Below are 19,728 nucleotides of genomic sequence, written 5' to 3' on the forward strand. Positions count from 1 at the left end.
TAACAAACCACAAAATTTACCATAAATAAATGTAACTTTTTTTTGTTGGTAAATTGTATATATTAAGACAACTCTGAACGCAATATTTTTTTCATGAATGTAACAAGTCATAGTAGTAAGAGATACTGATTCTCTAATTTTCTTGGGGATCTTTCCTGTATGATTAAATCAAGAATTAAATCCTTACATTCATTACAAGTTCATAATTTTATTAATTAAGTCAACTAATACTTTCTTCCCCTTAATAATTTAGATATGGTTTTGATTTCATTGGCGTATATTTTATTGGATCAATTAATTATGTCAATGAGATCATGAACAAAATATCTCAAGCTAAATATAGTATAATTAAGACAAATTTTACTAATGTATTATCGTTATAATTTTTTATTATTATTTAAATATATTACATATTATTTAAATAGTTTAATATATCATATATTAGTAAATTGAAACTATGAATCTTTTACACTAAATTACATGCGTGTAAACTTTAGAATTAAATGCAACAAGGATAGCAAACTCTGACTACAAACTAAACCACGTAGAAAAGTTTGCACCACAGAAAACAGAGAAATAATCATTAGATTACATAGACGCGATTTTAGATTTGTTTAATTATTAAAGTATTTATTTTAAAGGGATTTTTAAATGATATTTTAATTATAAATTATTTTGAATATAAAATATTCTCCATATAACTATATATTTGATCATAACGAGTTTTTCTTGATGCAATGTTTGAACGATTTCTAGCTGTATCTCGTGATAAAGGTTTTTCTGGTAGCTTAATTTAAGTATAATCAAGTTTTTCAATTGGATTATTTGATTTTGGGATTTAATGCGATGTTGTCTATTATTTTAACATATATTCTCTTCAGTAAGTCGTGAACCTCTCATAAAAGAAAATGTACTTTCTTCTTATTACAATCTTAAAGATCTATTTTAAAATTGGTAAAAAAAAATCTAATTTTAAAAAGTATGCAAATTATATTTTAAAAGTAAAAAATATAATATTTTTAAGTAAGTAAAAAAATAATTTTAAATAAAAAGCAAGTAAAAATTGAATTACAATGTACCAACAATGTAAAAAAAAATAAAACACAATCATTTAATCCTAAATTACATAAGCATGAATCTATTAATGAATGTTTCAATGAAATTTTGCCCACTTGCATGAGATTTCTTTTACTATATCAATGGTAAAGATCCTTTTACAGTTGAAAAAAAGTACTGCATATGAATTGAGGGGTCTCTCTCTTCCACAGACACATATCCTAAAGACTGCATTATTTGACTTGTTATCAATAAGATATTTATCTTGATTGCCGTAAAATTCAACATCCTAATGATTTGTTGGTTGAGATTAAAAGTAATAACGTTATTTTCCATCTGAAATTTAGAAATTCCTTCCGAGATTTGCACGCAAAAAAAAGAAAAGGAAAAATAATCCTTCTACGAAAACAACATTTTTGTCGCTAGCTAATATTATTATACCAAGTGCAAAATACTAAGATAGGTGATCATCAAGTTTGGAATCTAGATCATAAAAGGATCATAAGAATATATATAAACGAGAACGTAACCACCAATTAAGCTGCACCATCTTTGATGCAGGCAACGTATTGATCATCTCAATTTTATAAGCTTAGATTGTACTGCGTAAATTCATATGATAATGTGTTTGCTTGACGCAATAAATGTTGAAGAATTCTCTTGTTACAAGTCATTTTTTGGAATATGTCTTGTGGGATTATTTGTACAACAGGGAAGAAGCAAGATAACTCCATAATTAAGTTTTGGATGACGAACTATGAAGGACACGTACTTTGCTACATCTACACATAATGTAAATGAAGAATTTAAAATAACATTTTCACCACTTCTTTTGCTTTATGCTTTGTATAAGCCATTATTATGACCCAAAAATATTGCCTCACTTAACGCGGTATTCACCTTCAAAGAGTATCTATAATATATGCCACACTTAACGCGTATTTTCTCCTGTTACACATATATTTAAACCAATATTGAAAGCAAGTTGATAAGTTAATTCTATACTTTCTATATAAAAAAATTAAGCAAGTTGATAAGCTAATTAAAATTTATTGTTTTCTAATCGGTATTTAATAATAATATTGAAAATTTAATTAATTAATTAATTAATGATAATATTTTTCAAAGAATAAAAATTACTTATTTATATATTAAAATTAATTATATAATTTTTTATAACATTTTTTTCATTTCTCTCCATTATATTAATTATTTTTTTCTATATATTTTACATTTTATTATTTGTCTTACTTTTTTGAAATGAACTTGGGGTATCTCCTATCCAAGAGTAAAAAATTAATTTCTCAAAGTATTAAAATATATTTAAGGAACTGATATGATTATTCGTCGATTATAACACACAATATTAATTTTATCTCTTTATAATATAAGTTTTATCAAAATTAGTTCGATTTCTTATATATTCTAATTTTATAATTTTTCTTCTTATTTGTCATATTTCTTATGTTATCATTTGTCATATCTATACTTCTTCTTTAGTAAACCACTGTATTATATTAGTTCCTAAAATAGTATAGTATTGCTATATGATTAATCTATAAAATAAAGAAAAATTCAAATACGTTTCTAAAAGTGCAATTCATCCATTACATTTGTTCAAAATTTGAAAATTATATGACTTTAAGTGATGAGATCAGCATACGTTTAAGGACCAACATAACATTTAAGTTCTTAAATTTAAAGACTCAGAAAAAATAACTGAAAAATTTTAGAGACTTATTTATTTTATTTTGGTAAAGCATTTTTTTAATTATTTTGAAAAACTAATGTAGTGAGTCATTATAAAGGAGTGATTTACTTTTTACTAGTTTATTTGTACCAATCATGTCGAGCCAAAAGAAAGTAGACGTTGATATTTTCCTATAAATTTCTATTCAATTTTTATTTTTTTTTGTAGCAAATCAATTTTCTTCTTTTAAAAAAAAAAAAAAGTGAGAACACGGTAAATGGACCACATATGAGGTGATGCATAACATAGGGCCATGTCAGAGTGGATCCTTATCATATCAGTGTGCAATAAACAAAGAAAAACCACACTCTCTCCTCCAAACAAAGGAGACATGTCAAATCACCATTGGATTGGATAAAGTCTCTTCCCTTTGTTTTCTTTTCTTTTTCCCCTCTCTTTCTCTCTCTCCCCCGGTTAGGTACATTCCTCACCATTTGTGCCACTCCTCATAAAGTTCCATACTTCATTATGATTCTTTTTCTTATTTTGTTTTGCCCATTTCAAAATATATTAATTAATAAACTATTGTTCCAATATATCAATAAAAATTGATTGAGTTACTAAACAACAAACTCACATATCTCACAAGAACATAAATTTGGATTCTTGTTATAGATGTAAGAACATTATTAACAAATTATCTGTAAATATTCATTGAATTTTGAGATATATTTTAATTCTTATGAACTCTCAAACTCAACCCACCTGAATTTTTTATAGAAAAAAATAGTATCACATATGATGTTCATCAAAAGAACAAAGGGTTACAACATCTAATGGCCTATAAGAAAATTGAAAAGCCCCTCACCATAGGGATGTGGTCACGGGCACATGCTGATGATTTGGTTTTTCGTGTGGGTTGGGCAAGCTCCGTAAAAATCAAATTTGCACTTCCTAAGTAATCTCTCACCATCAAATGCCCAACAAACAAAAATGAAACTAAAAAAAATAAAAGTATTGTTATGTTAGAGCCTAGAGGTTAGGTGTGGGGTTGCTTTCATAAGGCTATTTATCATTTTATAAGTATTTGTTATTACAAAGTTTTAAAATAAATTCCTTTTTTGAATAGTAATGTTTAAATTTTCTTAGTGTATTAAGCCCAGTAGGAAAAGGAGCCGTATGTTTTTGTTCTGATAGGAGCTTTGTTATGGACCCTACTCACTTTATAAACGAGTTTTGCAAAATCAGTAACGAAAATAAATAAATTAAATGCCTATTACATTTAATATTATACTACTGTACGTTGCGCAACGCAATGGATTACTGAGGGGCCCACTGCAATGATTGTGAATTATTTATGTTTAGTTCATTAGAGTTTCGTAAATTCGGAATCCCATCAAAGCAAGTTAAAGGAAAATTTTCATAATATATCCACGGATGGAAAATAAAAAATATTAAGTTTTATTAAAAATTTTAGGTTTAATATTCATGTTTTATTAGAATAAATATTCTTTATTGCCAATCAATTAAAAAAATTAAATATGTTTTTTAAAATAATTATTAAAAAAATTACTATACGTGATAATATATAATTAAATTATAATAGAAAAATAACTTTATGCTATCCGTAATTCTAATTAACTTCTCTACTTATTACTTTTTTATAATTCATTTTCCTTTCCATGTAATTGTTAGATGAAATCTTCGTACAAAAGATATAACTTTTTAAAAGTTAAATTTTTTATATAATATTTTTATGATGTTAGCCTTTATTTCTCTTCACGGTCTATAAGTTATCTTATTTTACATTTTTAATTTCTCTCTTCTATTTATTCTATAAAAATATAATCTAATTGTGCAATATAATAAAATAAAGGTTTTGGTATGGAAAAATTATAAAACACCAACTTGACTATAGAGCAAGAGCCAAGGAAGTGACAAAATTATATTGTACTGCTACAACCATATCTGATTTTGTGCCCTCCATGCCACTTTCCCATTGTCAAGCCCAAGTGACCCTATCGATTTTTCATTAGTCAAACTAGCTGCTCACCTAATCTGGGTTTTTTTTATTTTTTATTTTTAGGAACTGTGTTTTATCATCAGAATTGAAAAATAATTCTAAATTCTCTTGTGATATTTTTTTTATTCTCTTATTTCTTGAGTATAAAAAATATTAAATAATCTTATGTTTTATGACATGGAATATATTTATTTTTCATTTACTATTTGTTTATAAAGTATTAACACTATTGAAAAATAATTAAGCATATTCATTTTATTTAAAGGATTTGCTTGGTCAGAGGGATGACAAAATATATCTAAATTTTATAGATTTTCAAAAAAATGTTTATAAATAGAAAAAATAATTACCCAAAGTATTATGTGATTAAATCCGTCCCGCTTATGCCCCATATATATATATATATATATATATATATATATATATATATATATATATATATATATATATTATTTAAGTAAATAATATATATTATGTATATAATTTTTTTGTGAAAAATAATTATAACTTTTTTAATTTAATAAAAACTACATTATTTTATTTAATTAATTAGAGTTATTTTATTTTTTATTGAAAAGTTTTAATTATTTTTGTTAATTTTTAGTCTTTTTGTTATGTTCTAATTTCTATTAGTATCAGTGGACCAAAGTAATACATAGACTTTGGGAGATAAGTGTTTGTAAAATTACTGAAAAGTTGATTATGATGATGACTAACTAATGAGGTGAAATATTTTATCTATTTATTTTTTATGTTATGATACATAATTATAAGTTAATTAATTTTAATATATTTTTTTTGACATATTTTAGAGAGTACTATTATCATGTAAGAACAAGTTTAATTATAATTTTTTATTGAGTGTTTAGAACATTAACTTTAATAATCATCTATATTGGATTTTAATTGAATCATTCTATCTATTCTCTTAGGACAAGTTTGGTTTCAAACCCAATTAAACCAGGAGAAGTACACCAATGCTAGCGTGCCTTGGATAATCCATATCTCAGGATCAAGCACCAATAAACACATTAAACTATTCATGTGGTCGAGAGTCTTCATTAATAGTCCGTCGTGCAGACCTCCCATTGGGACTCACTATGCAAAAAATAAGAGAAATTTCATCCCTCTCTTTCCTTTTTTTCAACCCATCCATGTCATATTATGTTAAATAATTATTTTTGTAATATTTTTTATTTATGATTTAAATTTGGATGAATCAATATTATATTTGTTGTTAATATTATATTTTCTAAATTTAATAATGTATTTTTAATTTATTTGTAGTAATTATTTTATTGATTTGTTAACTTTATACATTATTAAAATGAAAATTACGAATGTAGGTATAAGTATATAGATACTCAATAAATATGGAAATGATGATTAAAATTATTACCGCACATATATAAAATCGAGTATGAATGTTTTTTAAATGTGAATATAAGAATGGGATTAGAAGATATTAGTAGGGATTTTCACTTTTCCTCTTTTGCTTTTGTGGTACTCCAAAAGTTTTAAGATAAAATAAGAATAAAGAAATTTATTTTTAATACCCATTCAATAATAATTTATTTTATTTAAAAAATAATTTATCTTATCTATCTATTTCTTCTCCTTCAAGTGATTTCTTCCCAAGTTTCCCAATACTCACGAAATTCGAGATGGCACGAGCCTTCTTCCATCCTCTGCAGCTCCATCCTGCGTTCTGATCAGTTCACAGTCACCAAACCACATTCACTTTATAATGTTTTGTCCAAATTTTTATTTTACAATCTAACATGTCATTACACAACATAAAATTGATTGACATTTTTGAATGCTCCTTGATCTTTATCTTCTAGAAACTTCGATGGATATTAGAATGAAAATTAGAAACACAAAAGAATAATAGTTTTATTAGTTTTAAAAAAGGGGAACTAGATTAAGTAATAAATCTGGTGTTCATGAAAAGATGAGAAAATTTAAGAAAGAGAAGTTTCATCCTCCCTTGTCTCCTTTCAAGGGACCATAACGTTGTAAGTTATAGCTGCCAAATTTTTTTTTGAAAGTTGCTGGGTGTAAGTCGTAACTCCTCTATGCACTTTCTCAATCATGAACCAAACTAACACAATACTCACCGAAAAAAAAAGCAGAGAAAGTGAAAAGCAGTTACTATTCAAAACAATTTTTTTTTTAAAAAAAAGAAAATCCTGATTATAGCAGAAGCATAGTACTGACATTTGGGAAATCGAAGCAAAAGAATCTCTCGGCGCCATGCATGCATCCTCAAGTTTTTTTTTTTCAGTTTTTCTCTCAACTTTAGATTTTTCTCAATTTCAGCTATTTTTATTTCATTACAAAACATATAGCAGCTTCTTACAATTGGTGTGAACCAAAAATTAAAAAAAAGAAAGAAAAAAGTTACTTCTTACAAATTTCCCCTTGCGAACAAAAGAAGGGAAAACAAAAATACTTAATAAGGGAAAAAAAAAGAAAAAAAAAGGAGAGCCTCATCCGATATTTTCTCTTTATATTTTAATTTTTTAAAAATCCAGAATTAAAAAAAAACAATTTTTTTTGTTCTATGGTTTGTCCTTGAGAAGAGAGGCTAATCCGGTCACAACCTTAGTCCCTCTCTCAACACTCTTCGGCTTCACCGCCGGCGTCGTCGCCGACTTTACCTGGCCGCACTCAGTCTCCGGCGACATTTCCCCGCCGAAAATCAGCTCCAACTCACCGCAATCGCTCTCCGTCGTCGTTGACGCCGCGTTATCAGAAAACACCATTTCCGGCACGGCGGCGGCTTGCACGGAAGAGGACGGGGGTTGCTTGTTCTCCTTCTCCCTAATGCTAGATGGAGAGAGCCACTTCGCAAGCATGTAATCGCGCTTCCTCCACGGCGGAACGTGCATCCCTTTCTTCTTTAGACTCTGCTTCGCCGCATCGGAAACAATCGCCAAGATCTGCGTCAGCCTCTCCGAGTTTCCGACGAAGATGAACGGCAGCGATTGCAGCATCGCCTTGTACGTTCCCGTCGATCGCGCTATCTCAAACTCAGATCTAAAATCCACATCCACAATCAGCCTTTCTCCTTCCACAATCGCATCGATGAATTCATACTCACCTGAACACAAACACACTCAGTCAAACTCAAATCCAAATCTAAAGTCAAATTCAAAAGTTAATTGAATAATGATATTATTATTATATACCAGCAGGACAAGAGGAAGTTTTCTCCCACTTCGATTTGCATATAGAAGAATCGTAACCGAGAGAGGAAAGCGCTTCCGCAACGACCTTCCTCAAATCGTCTTTTCGCTTAATCGACTTGCCGTTTTTCTCAACGATCCTCGCCACCTCAGCTAGCAGGTTCCGCTCGCCGACACTCGCGCAGGGGATCAAGCTCTGCACACCACAGAATTATTATAATTTTTATGAAAATTTAAAACTGAAATTGAATTAGGAATGAAATTGGTTAGTTTTTGTTTATTTAATTGAATATATATACCTTGAGTGATTCGGTGGCGTCGGCGTTGGAGGATTCCGGTGCCGGTGCGGCTCCGAAGAGGTCGAAATCGTCCTCGTCGGAGCTATTGGCGTTGAAGCAGTTGCAGCGGTTGCGGCCGCATTTCGGTGGCGCCGGTGGCTGCTCCTCCATGAAATTCTGCACCATTTTCGCCAAGCACAACGAGCTCGGTTCGAATTCTGCGGCATCTTTGTTGTTGTTTTTCGGTAACTGGCGGTCAAAGACGAACAACCTTCTCAGGCGCGACTTCAGCACCGACTCGTTCCGGACCACCACCGCCGCCGTGGTCGCCTTCACCTTCTCGGAATCGATGTCAATTGCAATTGGCTGAACCTTCATCGGAGCCATGCTTTTTTTCTTCAGAGCTTCTAATTTTTTTTGTTCTCAAAAACGGGAAAACCCTAGTCAACACATAATCATCGTTCCTACTTCCTACACCAGTCAAGAATAACGGATTCGGCGTGTTCTTAAGAGAGGAAAGGTTAAAAAAAAAGGAAAAAGAAAAAAAGAATTAAAGAGGGGATTATACGTAGTTATGTACGGTTTTTTTTTTTTCTTCTAGGCTAAGGGAGTGAAGGTTTTTTGGAGGTGAGTGTTTTCGTGGAAGACGTGGCGACGGTGGTCGGAGAGACGAGCATTATTCATCGACGGGGAAGTTAGGGTCGCCGGAATGTTCATTCTCCGGCAGCGATGGAGAAGAAAGAAGAGAGGTTTTAAAAAATTTATGGTGCTTGTTTAGTTGTTATTGTTTCTTTTTTCTTTCGATGTGTATGAAAGCGTTCTGGATTAGGTGACTTGGTGACATTGGGGGTTTTATAAGGAGTCAAGTTGCTGACTTGGACTTTCCTCGCCACGTATGTCCGATGTGGCACCCGTCATTTGGACAACGTTGTTTGCTAACCGCACCCGGTTTGCACCGAAAGCTTCTCCCACTGCACGACGCGTGTCGAGAATGATTGCCTTGATTCTTAAATAGTGAAATTACGGTCTTCCCCTTATTTTCTTAATTTTTTATAAAAAAAATATTCTAACTAATGTAGAATTCAGATAAGTAAAATTTGATAAAAAAAATTATAATTTTTTTATTGTTATGAGTCACTTATTGATTGCTCATATCATATTTTTTTTCTTGAGTGTTTTTAATAAACTTAAGGGATTAGTTAGTGAATTAAAAAAATATCTATTATATAAGTCATAAAAGAATTTAACAAAGATTATAAATAATATAATTTTTTATCTTTCAATAAAAAATATTTTGACTTTAAATTTTTTTAACAAATGCTATCTTAGCATTTGCCTTTTTTTCTTTATTTCTTTCTAAAGAAATTAATTAATTAATTACCTAAGGTTTTAAATTGGATAAGAAACAAAAACTAATGATGCGTGAAAGTGGATGGAGAGATGGAGATCTTTATGGCGTGTATGTGAAGTCCATGCTGTCACAGATGTGTGCGCCTAAAGTATTCGACGCGTGTCCATCAAACCAATGGTTTACCTTATTACGACCTATCAGATTATATTTTTATACATATAAAATATTAAAATATTATTAGTTTGTAAAAAAATATGTATTTTGAATGATTGGAAGGTATACAAATTCAATTCATGAGAGTTACCTCATGTATATTATATCCATAATAGTCATATTATTATTAAAAAGTAATTTTAATGTATTAATAATATAAAAATCATATTAATAATATAACCGTTGCATTGATAATGTATGAAATTAAACTATTAAAAAAACATAAATTTTATGATATGCATTTTTATAGGAAAAAGTTAAATTACATTTTTAACCATGTAAAATAATAATATCCATGAAACCATATAAAACTCCGTTGTTCATTTTTTTTTTTTTGGATAAAGTTTGATTGTATATTTTATTTTACTGCTTATTGTCCTTGTAGCATTTTGGAATTTATTTAAATCAATGATTAACCTAAGTATGTATTATATTTTTATAATTAGTGTGTATGGATTTTGTTATGGTATTCGACACAATGTATAGAAGATTCGAGATTTAAAGAAGAATAGAAAGTGGATAGAATTAGAGAGAAATATTTCTTTGTATTGATTGGCGTTTATGCATAAATGAGCATAATTAGTTACATATAATTAGTGTTACTTTATCTATAATAGTTGCAGGTACTGTTGTCACATGTCAGCTTTTTATTTGCATTAGGGACCCTTACTTTAGGTATAATTGTAATGGCGATCATATCTTAAATCAATTTTATGTCAATCACCTATTTAGGATGATTCTTTCATGTCAAGTCCAGATTTACCTTGGAACATATTTATACAAATATCAATGATACATTGACAACATATTAAAAAATTGATATTGTGACTTACAAAAACCGTTTTTAGATTTTTATAAGATATATTTGGTCTGATAAAATAATATATAATTTGGTAAATTTCTTGTTTTACACATTTAAAAAATACAAAAAATAAAAGTTTTCCTCTAACCAAATGAATCTATAATTTTTTTATCATGTGGTAGATACTGATAAAAATTTGCTTAAGGAATTTCACTCGAAAGAGATTATACATGTTTTATATTTAAGTTTTTGTTGGGTTTTATTGTTTGTATTGAGCTTAAGTTTCTTTCATTAGGTTGTTTTATTTTTAATACTTTTAGTTGATGTATGAGACTTTAGTAATGAGCCTTGATATCATTTAGGCCTAAAGTATGGTAGAAAAAAAAATTAATCTTGTAATTAGTTTTGACTCATTTTAAAATAAAGCTTTAAAGTATAAAAGAAAAGAAAAAAAATTATGGATTGAGTTGAGAAATAATAGAATAAGATCACAATCCTAAGATGGGTAAGGTGAGAAATAATTTTAAAATAGTCTCATAAAAAGTTACAAGTAATTTTTTTTAAAAAAAAAGTCTTAATTCTGCAAATAGAAAAACTATCTAATTTAATTATGAAAAAGTGAGACTCATGAAATAAATAAAATAAAATAAAATGATATGAGTACTTAAAATTATAATAAAAAAAATCACATACTAATAACTTGATATCGGATTATTTTTTACTAAGATAATTTTTGTTAAACAAAAATTAAACTACTAACATACACCTTATATGTTTATATAAATATTAGAATATAACGTACTAGAAATCATTTTGTTAAATTTAAAACTTGATATATATATATATATATATATATATATATATATATATATATATATATATATATATATATCAATTATATTTCAAATATTTTGTGTAGTGTATTATATTATTAGTGTAAATTAATTTACAATGCAATACTAGCCGTTTAATTTAGTTTTGATGTCTAATATTTTATTCATAATAAATGATATTTTTAAAAAGTTACTAAACTTTCTACACATTATTATTATTATTAAGTTAAAGCTTGGGTAACACTTATGCGTAAGGTTACCATAGACTATCTAAACATAGCAATAAATTAAAAGTCTTAGACTGACTTTTCAAATCGCTGAATTAATATAATGCAAATGATCAAATTTATAGTATAGTTATGGTGATGATTATAAAAATAAATAAAAATTAAAAAATAGTATAGTTATGGTCATGGATTTTGGATAGCGAACTAGTACTGTTTGATTTGATGGTATGAAGTTTTGTTTTTATTTAATTAAATTATTTGCTGAATGGAGTTTTAATTTTTTTAATGGAGTGATTATATTTTGATAATTAAAAATTTTAAACACATTATTAATTATTTTTTCTCTCTATATCTTTCTTTTTATCACATTACATCATCAATCAATTATTTATAATTTCTTCCTTTCTCGCTAAATTATAACTAACTCAAAATTATTCAAAAAATATTTTTAGTTGTCAAAATATATTACTCTTTTTAATTAATTGATTAGTGAGAAAGTTAATCAATCATCAATTAGCGGGGCCTCCAGATGTCTCCATTTTATGGGTGTGTTTTTATTCTCTCTTTTATTCTTCTTTTGTTTTTCATAATTCTTTTATATTACATAATTCTTTTTTGTTATTTTGTTGTAGTACTATTTGTGATCATATTTAATTTTTATTCTTATAATTAAGTCACTGCAGAAAATAACAAAATGTATTTAATAAAGGCAAATATCAGGGGCGGAACCATTCCCTACCGTACGCACCATATAATTTTAAAAAAATAAAAATATAAAAAATAATTTTAAGAAAAAAAATAACATTTGATTTTCTATAAAATAGTGTCACCATATATAACAAAATAAAGACTTTATCACTCCATTATGTACATATCTGATCAATCTCAAACGTCTAATTCTACTACTAAATGAACGTAAGAATCAATCATGCCTGATACTCAAAGTGACATAAGTAAGCGCTTTAGTTATAAAAGCAAACAATAACAAAATGCTAATTAAGTAATATATGTTACACATATTGAATATGTGGATGGGTATGAATACGAGGTGGGTATGTACATACCCATCATATTCCTTTTTTAAAATCAAGCATTACCCGTACCTATATTCATACCCGATCAAAGCGAGGAGTCCCCGTGAAACTCAGGGCGGGGACTGGGCGATACCAATAAATACAAGTTTGTTTGTCATGCCTACTGTGTATCTCTTCAGTGATCGACAATGTCAACCCTTCCTATTTCCCACTTGATACCTGGTCAGACTTGACCAGAGGGTCATGATACACACTTCTTCAAGCACATCACAAGATTTCAAAACATTAGGACAAAAAAAATACTATTATGGAATGAAGGGAGTACAAAATTATTGTTAGATTCAATTTTTTATTTGGTAAAGAAAATTTTATTAGTGAGTGTTAGGAGTACTCCAAATTAGGGCATTGTTTTTTGTTCTATCTTTCACTTCTTTTTATTTCTTTTTTGAGAAATAGTATGATCCAGTTGACATTTTAAATTGACTAAAATATGTTTTTTGTTCTTATAAAATTAAAAATGTTTAGTTTTCGTTCCTACAAAATATTTGTACATTTTTAGTCCTCATAGAATTAAAATATGTCATAGTTTGGCTCGAAATTAAATTTGGATTACCGTGCCTAACTTCAACTCAAACAATAATAAATTTTAATTTTGCATGGACTAAGAACATATATTTTTTTCAGGACTAAAAATGAACATTTCAATTTTATATGGACGAAAAATTTATTTATTTATAATTTTTATTAGTTAATCAAAATTGTTTAATCTCACTAATCACATTTAAGGTGAATCTGGTTGAATGTCGTGTCAGAGGTCTTCTCGGGTGGGTAGTGCAACATGGTTTGAGGCTAGGACAATTAATTGACTATTATCATTTAATTAACAAAAAAAAAAACTAATTACAAATATAAAATTGGAAATGTTTATTTTTGGTTCCTGTAATTTTCTTTATATGTTTTAGTCCCGGTAAAATAGAAATATACCACAAAGAAATGTTGATGCAATTGATAAAGAATGAACTCATATCCAAAAAAACGCATGCTCGATTCCCACAAACACGTAAAGACCTTGTTGATAAGTAATTTGTAAGCGTTTTTTGAATCTTAAGATATGTCTAGACTCTAGTAAGTTTTCAAGATCCAACTCACCTAAACTTTTTACCTCAGGAAAAAAAAAAATTATACCATTGTTTGGCTTGGAATTAGACTCACTTAACACAAATTTAATTCTGAGTGAATCTATAACATATTTTAATTTTATGAGGATTAAAAACTTAAAAATATTTTTGTTGGAATGAAAACAAACTTTTTTAATTTTATAAGAAAAAAAACATATTTTAATGTTTTAAATTCCATGTAATCAAACTTCATCTTAAATTAGTATCACATATAAATGGTAAGAGATACCTGGTGAAAAAAATTGTGCAAATTGCCATCATTTTTATTGATTCGTTTCATGATATACATTTAGTGCTTCCATTTCATTGAGAGAGAGCGACCCATAATTAATGTAAGTCCAAATGTTATTTATTTACATTATACTCTACAAATCAATGTAATTTTACGCATTGCCCTTCCGTTTCTAATGTGCAATTAAACATTGTCCTTCATTTTAACATGTTTTCTCCACCAATTTGGGAATTTCATCCAAATAGTTACCTTTACCCATAATGATTTTTCTTGTAACAATGATGATAAATCTTAGATCATTGATGCCCTAATGGACTTCATTCATACTGTAATGATAGTCTAGGTAGCTTATGGGTCATTTTACCAGTCAGACATCTCAAATTTTCACGAGCGTGGAAAGTTAGGCCGAATGTAAGTAATTGAAATGATGGAACAAATTGTCGTTTATGAGAGTTAAAATGGTGAAAACAAGAGTTATTAGATTGAGGAGGACTCCACAATTGTACGCATGTCGGGCCAATTTCTCATCATATTTACAGTAAAAGAGTAAGGACACATCCCTGTTATAATTTTGTGTACGATCTTGAGTACAAATTTCCTAGCCACAAAATTCGTCTCATTTAGAGGAGACAGGAGACAGGAGACAAAGTTAACATTAGTATTGATTTTTTATACATTTAATGTTCATATCATATAATCACATTACTTATATAAAATGGTAGTATAGTTCGATTTGTGTGCCCTCTTTACCACACTCACATAATGGTTTATGGACAGAGTAATGCTATTTTCATTTCACATTTTAAACATAAGATTTGCGACAAGGAAAAAATAGGAAAAGGAGAAAGAGGAACGTGGGATGAAATATGACATGCAACAAAGAGAGAGAGAGAGAGAAAATATCGTGAGTGTGGAATAAAAATAATATTATTCTTATGAATAATTTATATGCAAGTAATGTATGATATATTAACTTAATTTGAAATAGGGAACAAGAATTGAAGGGAATCTTTTTGCCCAAACAGGCAAAAGAAAGAAAGAAAAAGGAAAAGGGAGAAAAAGATGAAAGGGATATTTCATTTACCTTACAAACGTTGTGGACTTGTGGCAAAAAGAAAATCAAGAGGATAAGCTAAAGGGATGCAGTTGAGCTTCATAGATTTCAACATTTGAATCTCTCACTTTCTCTTTTTGTTTTGAAAAAGAGAAAAAAAAGAAAGAAAGAATAATTTAGGAGGTGAAGGAATTGAAGTGAAGTCTTGCCAACAAGATACCAATATCTTTCGACAAGCAACTGAAAGAAATAAAAAAATGATGTGAAAAGGGGATTCGATTATTTTAAACGATTGAGAAAGTTTTCCATGCTCGGAAAATTCAATTTGTTAATTTCTTGTAGAGCTTTATATATTTCTGTTCAATGAAATTGTTCATATATGTATATGACTGCTTCATATGTAATTGAATGCAACACAAATTTGTAAATGTAATGAATGATGATATGATATACCCCATTGTAATTGATCACAAGAACTTCTCTGGCCCAGCATTCATCGATAATATCATCAAAGAAACAATGTTTAAAGTTTTAAACTTATAACTGCTAAGTTCAGTTCTATGGCGTTTGGTAGGTATTTTTTTATTTTGACATTAATACAACACCATCTTCTGGATTTTTTTTTTTTGTTTTTTTTTGGATTTTAAGTGTACTACTATAGTCTGTAGGTGCAATCACAACGTCCCTTTTAATGAAAGTTAACATTTCACCTTCCTGATCTTTATAATTCATTGCCATGCTAGCCCAACTTGAAGTTGAGTTTTCATGCTAACGAATGTCCTTACATATAATTCATATTAATATTTACATGAAACAAAGCCTATAATCGTACATATGGCATGCAGGGTGGACCACCTCAAAGTGGATAAGGCCCCTCACTTTATGAAAAATATTTCCACATATTTTTTTTAAAGTAGTTAGTAATTAACTAATAAATAATATTAGTCTATGATAATAATAACCATACATTATCATAATAATTAACATAATAATTTATCCAAGTTTTTGTTATTTAACATGTCTTAAAGGTATGCTTTTCCCATAAGTGCTGTTTCAAGATATTTGAATTCTTCCTAGTATTCACTATTGAAATGAGGAGCGAAATTAAAAACAAAGAAATAAGAAACAAATAAATGCAAGGGATATAAATAAAAGAAAAATAGAATAAAATAGAGAAGTTTTTTTTCTACTTATTTAAATGATTAGAAAAGTAAAAAGAAATAAATAGATATACTAAAAGAAATTTTATACTAATTGAAAAATTCAAATTTAGCTAAAAAAATCTAAAATTTTCATTAAATTATTTTTCTTATTTTTTACATTTATTTTTATATGCTACAAAAATAATTTATTTTTTAAACAATTAAAACATAAAGAAGAAAATAAAGCTCCTTAACAATAAATTATTACATAGTCTTAAATTACATAGTTTCAATCAATTTCTACATAATAAGTAATTATTTTTTTTTTAATTTATAAAAAATAATTAATAATGTATCATAAAAAAAATGACTGGAACTACATATATAATTTCGGCTCATGTAACTATTTCTTTCCCTTGGCATGTTCCCCTCCGTTTCTAACTCAGTAGGGAGGAAGATACTGTTTTTCTTTTTTCTTTTTAAAAATTGTGGGTCTTATCTCCTCATTTTCTTCCTCCTTATAATATAGCAATCAACCAAATAAAAAATATAAGTATTTCCTTTTTATCTTTTTTATTTGTTTATACTCATCCAATCATATCAATAGCATAAAATCATTATTTATACAGACGATGATTAACTTCGCTTTTACATTTTTCTTTCTTCTAAATAGTATAAGGAATATCCAAATCCATTTTTCAGATTCTCTATTATGAAACACAATTTCTTCACCAATATATGCAGATCTTACCACCACTTGATATGTAAAAATAAAGTATTAGAATTGGTTGATGTAATTTGATATTTGTGTCTTTTAATTAAAATTTGGAGTTTGATTTTTAGGTTGGGATGAAATTGTAATTGAAGGTTTTAGTATTACTTTATCATTTTATCTCAAAATGAATTGACCAGCTAAGAGAAATATTAGTTGAGTGTAAAAAATATACACCCTTTATACCTCACAATTAATAAAAGAATTGTACCACTTATGTTAACGTTCTCTGATAAATATATTTTTTCTTAGTTTGAGGAATTAAAATGTTTTTCTCTTTCAATTTGAAAAATGGATTTATCTCAAATTTCAAAAACTTAAAATATATTAAGAAAAAAAAATAAAGTGTTAGAAATTACAATCAATTTGTAATATGCATTTTTTAGTAACATGAATAGAGTTCATCACATACTAATTTGCCATTTTCTCAAACGTCAAACTTATAACATTTGTATTGTTTAATATTAAAAATAAGCAATTTTATAATCTTTTTCATGATTAACATATTAAAAAGGGGAAGGGTTGGCAATTAGAGATGCATAATCATGTTCAATGGATTAAGTTATTGCCACTAAGCACTTGAATTTATCTTTCCATGATGCAATACAACTGATGCCTCTTTAGTGAACATCTTTTGATGAATCCTACTGAAATTATTGATTTTTCTTTTTGAGAAAATCCCATCTTTTGCTCTAAATCTTTTGGAAACATGGGTTGGTTATTATAGCTTCAAAGAGGCAAATGCTTTTATTTTACTATGGTTTTACTTTTGTGCGACTTGAGGGAAAAGTTGCACTCATTAATTGGTTAGGTGAGAAGTCTTAAAAATTACATTAAGCAGGTCCTACATCCCTTCAAAATTTACAAATATCAAAATGACCATTTTTTCTTGTACATACTTTAATTTCCCAAAAAACATATCTTTAAGGACCATCCTTTTCTTTTCATTAGCAGTAACTAATTTGTATAAGAGAATGCTAATAAAGCAGGAAGACTAGGCATGGAAGATAAGCTTATTTGGTTCCCAATCTGTAAACAAATTAGTAAATTCACTCGTGCACTCCCACAAATCGAATTTATCTGTGTATGTAAAATAATAATAATAATAATTTAAAACGAAAGGCAAATAATTAAAATCTTTGAAGAGATAGGCAAATATAGAAATGGTGAAAAGTTGTCCTTTGCAGCCCCGTCATGTCCAATATATATTTTTAATGTACGCACACGGTAAGTATAAGTATGTTAACCAGTTAAATTAGTTAGATATTATTTTAAAATACATTAATAATATAATTTATTTACGTACTCATACATTAAAAAATAAGTTTGTATGTTAGTAAATTTTGATATATAAATGAGATTTGCTTACGTGTACTTCTTTTTAATAAAAGAAAATAAAATACATTAGTAAGTTGTAATGAGATATTATCTTAAATAAAATATATCTGCAATGTAATTTGTTAACGCATTTTAACTAAAAAATAAATGTCTGCATATGAGTAAATATTTGTGGGATTTCTTATGTACACCCACTTGTTTTTCAATCAGACTTCACTAACAAATTATAAGTAAAGAATATGTTAAAGTAATAAATGATGTAAGTTGTTAATGTACTTTAATTTAAAAAATAAGTGAGCTATATAATTATCTTAATAAAATTAAATGTTTTCTATAAAAATAAATGTTTAAGCAGTATATAGTCATTGCAAATGTAATTTTTATTTAATAGGAAAAGGTTTAAATATATTTTTTTTATCTCCAATAAATATTTAATCTTTGTGTTTGTTTTTTAATAAATTTTTATTTTTTATTGATCTTTAATAAAATAATAATTTTATTTTTAATCTTTGACATTTTATTTTAGTCTCAACTAATTATAATATAATTTTTTTAATAAAAAACAAACACAAAATTCACTAATTTATTAGAAATTAAAAAATATTAATGACTAAAAACAAAATTATTATTTTATTAAAGACTCAACAGAAAACAAAATTTATTAAAGAACAATCATAAAAAATAATTTTTTTTATTAAAGATTAAAAACATATTTATGTCATAAAAAAAATTCTCAAATCAATTTAACCTAAAATCAATGGATGAGAATGGGTATAACACTTTTAGGATTATATATATTGGTATAATTTGATGTCTCTTCACACTTATATCCTTATGATAAAATGATTATATTCTCTCTCATTTGCCATAAAGACTAAACCAATTTAACTTAATCTCATACCAACAACTATCACCGTCCTAGACTGGTAAACTCTACTCTAAATATGGTCTTCGAAGTACTTGAATTATGCACTAGCTCAACTAGGCATGTCCCAAACCATACGCTCATATATCAATTGTAAAAGACAAAGGAGCTAGAGGAGGAAACTTAGGAGAGAAACTCTTCTTAAAATGTTTACCTTTTGTGTTTCTTGATTATTATTTTTTCATCTGCAAACACTTCATTTTATAGATAAAGGAAGTTCTTAAAAATAATATTTTGTGAATTCATTATTTGAAAGGACTACCCTACAATTGGATAAAGATAAAGATAATTTGCTATATAAAAATGAAAAATGCTAATTAAATAAGAGGAAAAAATAGTGGGGGAAATAGAATACTGTACTTGAGTGTCATTTTCCATCTAGTCTACTC

General features: G+C 27.6%; 1 protein-coding gene across 1 annotated transcript; it reads right to left on the reverse strand.

The window, feature by feature from the left end:
• Positions 1–7,056: 7,056 nt before the first annotated feature.
• Positions 7,057–9,065, reverse strand: LOC114377413. The gene is made up of 3 exons (XM_028335907.1): positions 8,260–9,065; positions 7,964–8,156; positions 7,057–7,875 (listed from the first exon to the last, which is right to left on the reverse strand). Exons 1-3 carry the CDS (start codon positions 8,623–8,625, stop codon positions 7,334–7,336), a joined length of 1,101 nt encoding a protein of 366 aa, XP_028191708.1. The 5' UTR covers positions 8,626–9,065; the 3' UTR covers positions 7,057–7,333.
• Between the last annotated feature and the right edge of the window lie 10,663 nt (positions 9,066–19,728).

The sequence above is a fragment of the Glycine soja genome, chromosome 2, assembly GCF_004193775.1.
Source record: "Glycine soja cultivar W05 chromosome 2, ASM419377v2, whole genome shotgun sequence".
In the NCBI taxonomy this organism is placed as follows: Eukaryota; Viridiplantae; Streptophyta; class Magnoliopsida; order Fabales; family Fabaceae; genus Glycine; species Glycine soja.